Raw genomic sequence first — 13,072 nt, 5'->3', positions numbered from 1 at the left:
ATAGGTTACTGCATTATACATAAAGAAAAGCAATAATAACTCAATAATAACAGTGTGTTCAATAGTAGCTTCCCTATCCCTGAAGTGAAAGTGAAAGTCCTTCAATCCTGTCTGACTCTTCGACTCCATGGAATTCTCTAGACCAGAATACAGGAGTGAGTAGCCTTTCCCTTCTCCAGGGCATCTTCCCAACCCAAGGATTGAGCTCAGGTCTCCTGCATTGTGGGCGGATTCTTTACCAACTGAGCCACAAGGGAAGCCCTCCCTATCCATAGTTACCCTCAATTTTCCCCTTTAATTTCTATCATAGTCATCTTAAATTCCTCCATGCCTCATTAACAAAACTCTTTGTTCTGTGAAGTTAGTTTTCTTTATATTCTTCAATAGACTTTCCCCCTCACCTCACTTCCTTTTCTTCTTAATATATAAAACAAATTGCACTAATTTTTAAATCTTTTTTCTTTGACTTTTACTAAATCAAGTCTACAAAATATTGTCTAACTTAATTACATTTAATGTAACATACAATCCAAAGGTTAATATTCTATTTATGATCAGTGACAATATACTTAAAACTAATATTCATTTATATTATTTGTCATACTACTAATTTTGGGTGAACATTCTACTCAAAGTAATTAAAAGAAAATTTCAGAGATTAGTCATCAATGTTGATGCATATCTTTGAAATGTCTATTTAAAATATATGACTGTTTTACTAAAGTACTTTCTATAGTAACTCAATATTTAGGATAAAGTACCTTTGAAAAATACTATCTAACGAAGCAGAATAAAATATAGGCAGGAAGAAACATGTAATATATAATTGATTGGACAATTTTACATGTTCCTGTACAATCTGTAGAATTTACTCGATCTTAAAATTGTTTGGTTCATAAATATGATTTTAGAAAAAATGGTTATTTAAACAAATTATTACTTTTTTTCCTGATACTTTAGGTATTTTTCCCCATTATCAGAAAGTGATCCGAAAGCATTATCTAGCTTTCTGAAATCTTGAAAGCACAGAACTTTCCTTAGTAGCAGCTAAGCTGTTCTAGCTGCACATGCATATGTTGCTGCTGCTGCTAAGTTGCTTCAGTCATGTTCAACTCTTTGTGACCCTATGGACTGTAGCCCACCAGGCTTCTCTGTCCACGGGATTCTCCAGGCAAGAATACTGGAGTGGGTTGCCATGCCCTCCTCCAGGGGATCTTCCTGAACCAGGGATCGAACCTGCATCTCTTTGTCTCCTGCACTGGCAGGCAGGTTCTTTACCACTAGCACCATATGTATATGGTTCAGCTGCAATGCAGGAGACCTGGGATCGATCCCTGGGTCGGGAAGATCCCCTGGAGGAGGGCATGGCAACCCACTCCAGTATTCTTGCCTGGAGAATCCCGTGGACAGAGAAGCCTTATATATATATCCCTGGTGGCTAAGATGGTAAAGAATCTGCCTGCAATGCAGGAGACCTGAGTTTGATCCCTGAGTCAGGAAGATTCCCTGGAGGAGGGAATGTCTACCCAGTCCAGTATTCTTGCCTGGAGAATTCCATAGACAGAAGAGCCTGGCAAGTCCATGGGTGGCAAATGTCAGACACCTCTCAGCAACTAACTCTTGCATATCTAGCTAGCTAGCTAGATATATGCTGAGACAATATAATACAAGTAAAGCCTAAGGCTCTCAAATTCTGATCACTTTTAATTTTATTAATGAGCTCCTTCCATCCCTTCTCCTCTAACAACTTATATCTATGATTCTTTATGTTTAGTTACATTTGCTCATTATTTTAAGGATTTCAAATATAAGTAAAATCATATACATTTTTCTCTGTTTGATTCATTTAACATAGCATAATACCCGCTAGGCTCATCCATGTTTTCACAAATGGAAAGGTTTTGTTCTATTATATGACTGAGTAATATTCCATTCCCACCTGGTTCAGTGGTAAAGAACCCGCTTGCCAAGGCAGGAGACATGAGAGATGCAGGTTCTATCCGTAGGTCAGCAAGATCCCCTGAAGTAGAAAATGGCAACCTACTCCACTATTCTTGCCTGGAAAATTCCATGGACAGAGGAGTCTGGCAGGCTACAGTCCAGGAGGTTGTAAAGAGTCAGACATGACTGAACAGCTAAGCACAGACAGACAGATAATATTCCAGAATCTACCTGCAATGCAGAGACTCAGTTTTGATCACTGGTCAGGAAGATCCCCTGGAGAAGGAATGGTTAACACACTCTAGTATTCTTGCCTGGAGAATTCCATGGACAGGGGAGACTGGTGAGCTACAGTCCATGGGGTCCCAAAGAGTTGGACATGACTGAATGAGAAGGAAATGGCAACCCACTCCAGTACTCTTGCCTGGAGGATCCCAGGGACGGGGGAGGCTGGTGGGCTGCTGTCCATGGGGTTGCAAAGAGTCGGACACGACTGAAGCGACTTAGCAGCAGCAGCACAGTGACTAACACATGCTGCTATTTTACAGGCAAAGATTTTAAATATTTGTCAACTGATAAAATATTATTGGTTGCAGGATGCTAAAATCCTCTTTTATTGACTTCTTAATTGAATGTCTCACTTTTGTTGTTGTTATTGTTCAATCTCCAAGTCATATCCAACCAAGTCATATCTTTGTGACCCCACAGACTGCAGCACGCCAGGATTCCCTGTCCTTCACTGTTCCCTGGAGTTTGCTCAAACTCATGTCCATTAAGTTATCCAATCATCTCATCCTCTGTTGCCCCCTTCTCCTCCTGCCCTCAAAATATCCCAGCATCAGGGTCTTTCCCAGTGAACTGGCTCTTCCCATAAGGTGGCCAAAGTATTGGGACTTCAGCTACAGCATCAGTCCTTCCAATGAATATTCAGGGTTGATTTCCTTTAGGACTGACTGGTTTGATCTCCCTTCTGTCCAAGGAATTCTCAAGAGTCTTCTTTAGCACCATAGTTTGAAAGCATCAATTCTTTGGCACTTCACCTTCTTCCTGGTCCAACTCTCACATTCATACCTGACTACTGAAAAGACCATAGCCTTGACTATATATGGACCTTTGTTGGCAAAGTGATGTCTTTGTTTTTTAACACTCTGTCTAGGTTTTTCATAGCTATCCTTCCAAAAAGCAATTGTCTTCTAATTTCATGGCTGCAGTCACCATCCACAGTGACTTTAGAGCCCAAGAAGAGAAAATCTGTCACTTCTTTCACCTTTTCCCCTTCTATTTGCTGTGAAATGATGGGACTGGATGTCATGATCTTAGTTTTTTTAACACTGAGTTTTAAGCCAGCTTTTTTATTCTCCTCTTTCACTCTCATCAAGAGGCTCTCTAGTTCCTCTCCACTTTCTTCCATTAGAGAGGCATCATCAGCCCATCTGAGGTTGTGATATTTCTCCCAGTAACCTTGATTCCAGCTTGGAACTCATCCAGCCTGACATTTCTCATGATGTTCTCTCCATATAAGTTAAATAAAGAGGGTAACAATATAAAGCCTTGTCATACTCCTTTCTCAATTTTGAACCAGTCAGCTGTTCCATATAAAGTTCTAACTCTAGCTTCTTGACCTGCATACAGGTTTCTCAGGAGACAGGAAAGATGATCTCTTATTTCTGTATCTTTAAGAGTTTTCCACAGTTTGTTATGATTCATGCAGTCAAAGGCTTTAGCACAGTCATTGAAACAGAAGTAAATGTTTTTCTGGAATTCTGTTGCTTTTGCTATGATCCACTGAATGTTGGCAATTTGATCTCTGGTTCCTTTGCCTTTTCTAAACTGAGCTTGTACATCTGGAAATTCTTGATTCAAGTACCGCTGAAGCTTAGATTGAAGGATTTTGAGCATAACCTTACTAGCATGGGAAGTGAGTGCATTGTCCAGTAGTTTTAACATTCTTCAGTACTGCCCTTCTTGGGACCTGGGATGAAGATTTATCTTTCCCAGTCCTGTGGCTACTGTTGGGTTTTCTGAATTTGCTTACGTATTGAGTGCAGCACTTTAACAGCATCATCTTTTAGGATTTTAAATAGCTCTGCTGGAATTCCAACACCTTCAGTAGCTTTATTAGCAGTGCTACTTCCTAAGGCCCACTTGACTTCGCACTCCAGGATGTCTGGCTTTAGGTGAGAGACCACATTATCATGGTTATCTGAGTCATTAAGAGTACAGTTCTTCTGGGTATTCTTGCCACCTCTTCTTAATCTCTTCTGCTTTTGTTAGGTCCATACTGTTTCTGTCCTTTATTGTGCCTATCTTTGCACAAAATGTTCCCCTGGTATTTCCAATTTTCTTTTTTCTCCCCCACTTTATTTTTTTAATATAAATTTAATTATTTTAGTTGGAGGCTAATTACTTTACAATATTGTATTTTCTTGAAGAGATCTCTAGTCTTTCCCATTCTATTGTTTTCCTCTATTTTCACTTAAGAAGGCTTATGCCTCCTTGCTATTCTTTGGAACTCTGCATTAAGTTGGGTATATCTTTTCCTCTCTCCTTTGTCTTTTGCTTTTTTTTTTTTTTTTTTTTTCTCAGCTATTTGTAAGGCCTCCTCAGACAACCGTTTTGCCTTCTTGCATTTCTTTTTTTGGGGATGGTTTTGATCACCACCTCCTGCACAATGTTATGCACCTCCATCCATTGTTTTTCTGCACTCTATTAGATCTAATCCCTTGAATTGTCACTTCTGCTGTATAATTGTAAGGGACTTGCTTTAGATCATACCTGACTGGTCTAGTGGTTTTCCCCACTTTATTTTAAGGCTGAATTTTGATACAAGGAGTTGATGTCTGAGCCACAGTCATCTCCAGGTCTTGTTTTTGCTGTCTGTATAGAGCTTCTCCAGTATTCTGGCCTGGAGAATTCCGTGGGCTGTATAGTCCAAGGGGTCCTAAAGAGTTGGATATGACTGAGCAACTTGCACTTGCATAGAGCTTCTCCATCTTTGACTGAACAGAAATATAATCAATCTGATTTCATTACTATTTGGTGATGTCCATGTAAAGTCATCTCTTGAATTATTGAAAAAGGGTGTTTTCTATGACCAGTGTATTTTAGTTTACTGATTCCTAAGATGTCAATGTTCAGTCTTACCATCTCCTGCTTGACCACATCTAATTTACCTTGATACATGGACCTAACATTTCAGGTTCCTTGCAATATTGTTCTTTACAGCATTGGACGTTACTTTCACCACCAGCCACATCCACAACTGTGTGTCATTTCTGCTTTGGCCCAACCACTTCATTCTTTCTGGAGCTACAAGTAATTGCCCTCCACTCTTTCCCAGTAGCATACTGGACACCTTCCAACTAGGGGACTCATTTTCTGGTGTCACGTATTTTTGCCTTTTCATACCGTTTATGGCATTCTCATGGCAAGGATACCAGAGTAGCTCGCCATTCCCTCCTCCAGTGGACCATGTTTTGTCAGAACCCTCCATTTTGACCCATCTGTCTTAGGGGGTTCTGCATGGCATGGCTCATAGCTTCACTGAGTTATGCAAGCCCCTTTGTCATGACAAGCTGTGATCCATGAAGAAGCAAAAATGATATACTAAACATTAAACCTCTAATAAGTATTCTTATATTTTTTCCTGAATTTTATATGCATATAATTTTGAATATCATCTATATTACTGGTTTTTAGACTAAGAATCTTTGGTTCAGAGAGATTTCAGGTTGATATATTGCTATGCTAATTCATGTTTTGTGCAATTTTTGTTAGCTACCAATTTTCTTCCAGAAAAAAACATCCAGTCTGAGTTTCTGAATTGTCTATTTAAATTTTGCATCTATGTCTGTATTTGCATGGTTTAAAAGAAATTATCTCTGTCAATCTAAGTTTAGCTACACATCATTATATATATTTCTGAAAACAAGCAACCACCACAAGGTAGCAAACGTACTGAATGACTATGATTAATGTACTGTTGATGATGTTTAAAACAACAAATGAGTCAACTAATGAGTCAATTACCTGTTGATCTGAATAACTAATGAAAAAACAAGCTAACTCACTTGTTAACATCAATTGTGTGTTTGGTATTTAGGCCTTTTGATGTAATCATGACAAAGTGTATAAGAACTGACAAAGTCTACATATTCAATCATTTTTCTCCTTCATCATTTCCCAAGGCACTCTTTTAGTATCTCTCCTACTGGGTAGATTCATCTTTATTAAATGGATAAACAAGGAATTCAAGAGTACAAAATTGGCACTAAGTAACTATGTACTTTAGTAAAAGTTCGTTAATATTTCTCAGACTCATTTTTTTCACCTGTATATTCAAGGGATTATAATAGAAGTATCTGGAGTTTCTTTAAATTTCAAAATTACTCATGCTATGAATCTGGTCCATGCATTCTGAAAAGTTAACATGGTCAAGAAATGATCAGAAAATGTCAGTTTTTACTTGTGGAGACTTTGCCTAAGGATATCAGATTATCAAGATGTATAGTTTAGTATGCAATTTAGATGGAAAAGGCAATGGCACTCCACTCCAGTACTCTTGCCTGGAAAATCCCATGGATGGAGGAGCCTGGTGGGCTGCAGTCCATGGGGTCGCTAAGAGTCAGACAGGACTGAGAGACTTCACTTTCACTTTTCACTTTCATGCATTGGAGAAGGAAATGGCAACCCACTCCAGTGTTCTTGCCTGGAGAATCCCAGGGACAGGGGAGCCTGGTGGGCTGCCGTCTATGGGGTCACACGGAGTTGGACACAACTGAAGCGACTTAGCAGCAGCAGCATGCAATTTAGAAAGAGTATGAATTAAGACTATAAAATCATTAATATCATAGACAATGATATAAAGACATTTCTAATTAGCTTAAATTTGAAATATCCTTCTACCTCTTTCATGGGTTTATTCAAAGAGTTTGTGTACAAATCCTCATTAAGCATTTCCCCATCAATGCTAAAACAAACATATGCTTATTTTCTCTTCTTCAGAAATGTTTTACCTCAATTACTGAGTAATGCTTAGGTTCTCATTAAATAATTCTTGTAGAAAGACTAAGTTTAAATCTGAATAATTTGAAAATAACCAACTTTATATCAGTTCACTAATATATTGATTACACTATTGTCAACAAGCTAATATAAATTTCTTTGATATAAGTATAACTCAGGTACAAGTATAGAGATTGATGACTACCCCGCTTCAGTGGTAACGGACAAAACAAGAAAAAATTCATTGTAAAAAGCAAACTATTAGAAATCACATTCCCAATTTGACTTTTTCCAAATTTTCTCCTTTCTTGTGAGTGAAATACAGATGAAGAAAAAATAATGCAAGCGTTAGAGGACACATGCACGTACACATACACACATGTTTTAAGTTTTAAGAACATAAAGAGATGATAAAATAGGCTTAATTAAACAAGAGTTATACTGTTTCGGTGTTTGAACAGGAATATTAACAACATAGAAAATATTTTTAAATGAAGATAATGTACGTCTGTGGTCTTCCAAACATTTATTATATAATAATGAAACTCAGATGGCTTTACTTTCTTGAAAAGGTTATTATCTTACTGACCAAATGTCTGAAGGCTATTTTCACTTGCTTGTTCCTTAGTGTATAGATGAAAGGGTTCAAGAGAGGGGCAACTGAGGTATTTAAAACAGCCACTCCCTTATTAAAAGTTGCGGCATCCTCCACAGAGGGATTTATATACATGAAGATACAGCTTCCATAAGAAAGTGAGACCACAATCATGTGAGAAGAACATGTAGAAAAAGCTTTTTTTCTTTGTTGAGCAGACGGGATTCTCAGAATTGTCCTGATAATGTATGTATAGGAAAGAATCACCAGCATCAAGGTGAAGATGCGAGTAACGGCAGCAAGGACAAACTCAGTCACTTCTATGAAACGTGTGTCAGAACAGGATAAATGCAACAGTACCGTATAGTCACAGCAATAATGATTTATGATATTGGAGGCGCAGAAAGGCAGCTGGAGAGTCATTACATGGGGCACAATGACAACTAAAAAGCCAGAGAACCAGGAACATAGGACAAGTTGAATGCAGAGTCTTCTGCTCATCAGAGTTGTGTAATGTAGCGGTTTGCAAATGGCAACATAGCGATCAAAGGACATGGCAGCTAAAAGGTAAAATTCAGTTGCTCCCAAAAGGATGGCAAAAAATACTGAGTGAAACAACCAGCAAAGGAGATAGTCTTGTCTCCAGTTCCAATACTGACTAACATTTTGGGAACAAAGACAGAAGTAAAAGATACTTCCAAAACAGAGAAATTCCGGAGGAAGAAATACATAGGAGTCTGAAGGCGATGGTCCAGCAGGGTCAGAATGATGATTGTCAAGTTTCCCATGATACTTAAGACATATGTTAACAGCAGAAAAGGGAAAAGTACAGCTTGAAGCTTGGCATCACTTGTCAGTCCAAGAAGGATGAACTCTATCACTGATGTTTGGTTTCCCATAGTTAACTTCTGACAAATTAAGGAAGAATAAAATAATAATGATAACAATTGGAATAAAATTTATCAGGTTTTATTGAAAAATGAAATCAAACTCAAAACAATTAGAAGTAAAATTTAAAACTCAGAATCTTTCTCTTCCCCTTATTTTTTCAGTCAGATCTTTTAATGAAACAATTTACACATTTTCCTATTTTGATTCATAAATAACAAAAGTACTGCTTCTTAGAGACATTTTCAATTGTTTCTTCTAAAATGAATCAATATTTGTTTTCATCATTTTCCCACTTGTTTGCACTTTCCTTTGTATTCTTTCTATTCTAATTTTCTTCTCTAAACTATTGGATGCTGTCACACATACTTACACAAATATAAAGAAAATTTAGAGAGGAGGTTTTAATTGGGATTTCTTAAATTAGCCTTTTAACTCAGTTTATTAGCCAACAAATATATATAATCCAAGGTATGAACTCTAGGAATAAAATTGGACTTGCTTGTTTTTTTTTTTTTAACTGATTTGCATTTTCTCTTATTTCAGATTTCTCATTTTGAACAATAATTCTGTGCATCTACTGAAGTTCAAAGAGTGGATAGATTTTTATTTTAATTCTGAAGTGTCTGGAATTTACAATACTGACAGTTTCTGTGTCATGAAAAGTGTTCAATAAATGATATCACCATTTAATATAGATATATGGATTAATGTGTTCTTGGTCAAATATTAAACTTAAAGAAATATTGTGCTTTCTTGCTATTAGCAGAATCTGCCCATCAACCTATTGTAGTTCTTTAAAAGTCAGTTCAAGCTCTGCTCTCCATAAAAGTTTACCTGACAAACACAATTAGCAATAATTGTTTCTCTTCTTCTTTATAAAAATTTATCTTAAAGTAACACTGGGTCATAAAGTCAAATTATTTTCTAATTATATCAAATATGTATAAAGAAAGAAAGTGAAGTCGCTCAGTCGTGTCCGACTCTTTTACGACCCATGGATGGTAGCCCAGCTCCTCCGTCCATGGGATTCTCCGGGCAAGAATACTGGAGTGGGTTGCCATTTCCTTCTCCAGGGGATCTTCCTGACCCAGGGATCGAATCCAGGTCTCCCACATTGCAGGCAGACGCTTTAGCCTCTGCACCACCAGTACTTTATCCAACTTTTACATAAACCTATAGCCCACAAGAACAGGCTCCATTTTTCTTTATATCTTTTTCAGAGAGTCTAGAAAATTGCACAGATTTGGTAAAAATTTCAATACAAAATATTTTTTTTACTTCTCTTTAGATTCATGGGGCTTCCCAGGTGGCACTAGTTGTAAAGAACCCACCTGCTAATGCAGGGGATGTAAGAGATGCAGGTTCAATTCCTGGGCTGGTCAGATCCCATGGAGGAGAAAATGGCAACCCACTCCAGTATTCTTGCCTGGAAAATCCCATGAATGGAGGAGCCTGGCAGCCTACAGTCCGTTCATGCTGCTAAGTTGCTTCAGTCGTGTCCGACTCTGTTCGACCCCATAGACGGCAGCCCACCAGTCTCCACCATCCCTGGGATTCTCCAAGCAAGAACACTGGAGTGGGTTGCCATTTCCTTCTCCAATACATGAAAGTGAAAAGTGAAAGTGAAGTCACTGCGTCATGTCCAACTCTCAGAGACCCAATGGACTGCAGCCTATCAGGCTCTTCCATCCATGGGATTTTCCAGGCAAGAGTACTGGAGTGGGGTGCCATTGCCTTCTCCAACAGTCCATTCATAGACCTATTTAATTGAATACTATAGAGCTTTATGCAAATCAAAACTCCAATTAAGTTTATGCATACAGTTTCTCAGATTTTTCTTTTAATATTTTTCCATAATCAGACATGAAAAATATTACTATGAGAATCATTTTCCTATGCAAAATATAATGAGGTTTCTTTTTCATTTAGCTATTGTTTCACTACTTATGCTGACATATGTTCATATGATGATATGCAATAAGGCAGTGATAGTAATACATCACATCCTTATCAAGGTAAAAATTCCAGAAATATTTGATACACATAAAAGGGTAACTTTGCTGGGAAGATTTATTGTAGGATAGAATCATGTCTGGAAAATTTGAAGATTCATGTCTCCTGATATTATAACTATAACCAATTTGCACTTTGGTACAGAACTGTCTCTTTTGTTAACTACCTCTATATTAATGTATTAACATGAAGTTATAACATGCTATGCAGTTATACAGTATTAGTGTATTAAAAATCCTGTTATGTTAATAATGAGATAAATGTACCAATAATATAAATTTAAATGTTAATTGATTATGGTTATCTATGTCAGAGTATATTATCTTGACTACTTTGTAATGAGTACAGATAAATGAGTGTGAGAAATTATAAATTATGCACAAATGAATTTCACAGAAATATTTTATATTCAGAGACATATTAGGACAGTACTTCCACTATCAAAAGCTAGCTCATTAAATTGTAATATTGCCACAACTCCTGAAATAAATCTTGAGATTTGAACAATTAGTAGTGATTTTCTCCTTTCTACATAAAAATATCTAGTGTATCATATAATTTGAATATATCAATGTTAATCTACTGGTTTGAGGTCCTAGCTATTAAGTTTCAAAATTCTACTTTAGAAATTCAGTAATCAATCAATTATATTCACTAAGCAACAACAATATTCTGAAATTTTCATTATTTAGCATTTTTGACAAAATAAAAACTTTGTAAATAATTCCCATGTAATATAAACACTTTACTGAATGAATAAAAGATTTTTTAAATTACAGCAAAAATACTTTTATATAAGTGATTTCATCTATTAAAAAAAAGATGAACAAAATGACAAATATATATAAGAAAATTTTATAGCAAACATTTTGCATAATAGAATATGATAATCATTTAAGATTAAAATTAGCATTATTCCCAGAAAAAGAATATATATACTCATATATAAAATTATATCTATATATTATAAAATGACAAATATTTCATTCAAACAAGATTTATTTAGCAAAAGGTATATTTGTCATTAATAGCTATCCTGCTAAGACACTGATTTTTAAAAAGATAAGGTTTATTTGTAGTTGAAAAGATGTTGATAAACTCTCTCAGACTTTTCTGGATATCATTAGTTTTGAATCCCTTCACAATGAATTATATATAACTCTCATGTTTAGTCTCTGTCTCTTTCTGCAGTGGACCCTAAGCATTAGAAATCTCTATCCCTTTGTTCTTGACTACATTCAGGAGGAAAGTTAAGAAAACTGAATCCATGAAAAGTAGGAATTGGAATAGTCGAAAAACAGGAAAAAAGTTATTTATTTTACCACTTCAAGCTCCAGTTCTGTGAGCGTGGCATAACATTTTTTCGCCTTGAAAATACCTTTTGCTGTTAAAATATAATGTTTTGAAAATTTTTACCTTTATTTAAGTCAATCAAAATTCTATGAAAAAGAATGTGCAGTTATGTCAACAAACATGAAAGGTATACAAAAAAAAAAAAACAATAATGAGGCACATCTCTAGTTAAATGCAGCAGTCATCAGCCTTCTCCTACCTCAAATAGATAAATCAATTCTATCTTCACTCCAAATCAGCTCCTTTTGTGGCTGAAATAAAGAATATAAACTTTTAGAACCCACTGGGAAATCCTCCTTGGGCCATGAGAAAGTGTCTGCTTCAAAACCCTCGGGAAGAGCCTGATTTTCTCTAACAGAGGTAGGAAAATTACAAGGTAGGAGAAGAAAAAGACGATCTTATGTAGAGCATATTGGAAAAGGAAATGGCAACCCACTCCAGTAGTCTTGCCTGGAGAATCCCATGGACGGAGGAACTTGTTGGGCTACAGTCCATGGGTCGCAAAGAGTCCGACACAACTGAGCGTCTTCACTTTCACTTCACTTGACTATGTAGAGCATATACCCAGGCTGCAATCCGCTGCCAAATCTTCCCTACAATTTCATTGCTCTTAGAAATTATCTATCACTCTTTTTCATATTCACTTTGCACTGAGTGTATATATTGCTGTTTCCTGGTCATGTGAAAGCATTACCAACTCGATGATCTTCTATCTTTCTGCGTTCTTTCTCCAGCCATCACAAGACTGGAGTTCCCTCTCATCACTCAGATCTCAGAAGTGGGAAAGCCTCACAGAAGCCTCCCTGACCATACTACACAGGATAGTCATTACTCAGTCACGTCTGACACCTTCAGTTCAGTTCAATTCAGTCGCTCAGTCGTGTCCGACTTTGCGACCCCATGAATCGCAGCATGCCAGGCCTCCCTGTCTATCACCAACTCCTGGAGATCACTCAAACTCATGTGCATCGAGTCAGTGATGCCATCCAGCCATCTCATCCTCTGCCGTCCCCTTCTCCTCCTGCCCTCAATCTCTCCCAGCATCAGGGTCTTTTCCAATGAGTCAACTCTTCACATGAGGTGGCCAAAGTACTGGAGTTTCAGCTTTAGCATTAGTCCTTCCAATGAACACCCAAGACTGATCTCCTTTAGGATGGATTGGTTGGATCTTCTTGAAGTCCAAGGGACTCTCAAGAGTCTTCTCCAACACCACAGTTCAAAAGCATCAAGTCTTCGGCGCTCAGCTTTCTTCACAGTCCAACTCTCACATCCATA

The 13,072-nt window shown here is 37.1% G+C and overlaps 1 protein-coding gene across 1 annotated transcript; it reads right to left on the bottom strand.

Moving 5' to 3' along the window:
* Nucleotides 1–7,501: 7,501 nt before the first annotated feature.
* LOC120857354 (olfactory receptor 2AP1-like) lies at nt 7,502–8,439 on the bottom strand. Its single transcript, XM_040232803.1, is given in 2 exon segments — nt 7,502–8,142; nt 8,145–8,439. Coding segments are annotated over 2 exon segments (936 nt in total).
* Nucleotides 8,440–13,072: the final 4,633 nt, after the last annotated feature.

This window comes from Oryx dammah, unplaced genomic scaffold, assembly GCF_014754425.2.
Source record: "Oryx dammah isolate SB20612 unplaced genomic scaffold, SCBI_Odam_1.1 HiC_scaffold_29, whole genome shotgun sequence".
In the NCBI taxonomy this organism is placed as follows: Eukaryota; Metazoa; Chordata; class Mammalia; order Artiodactyla; family Bovidae; genus Oryx; species Oryx dammah.
Note: the sequence above shows the minus strand (reverse complement) of the source record. Positions and strands in the feature narration are given on the sequence as shown.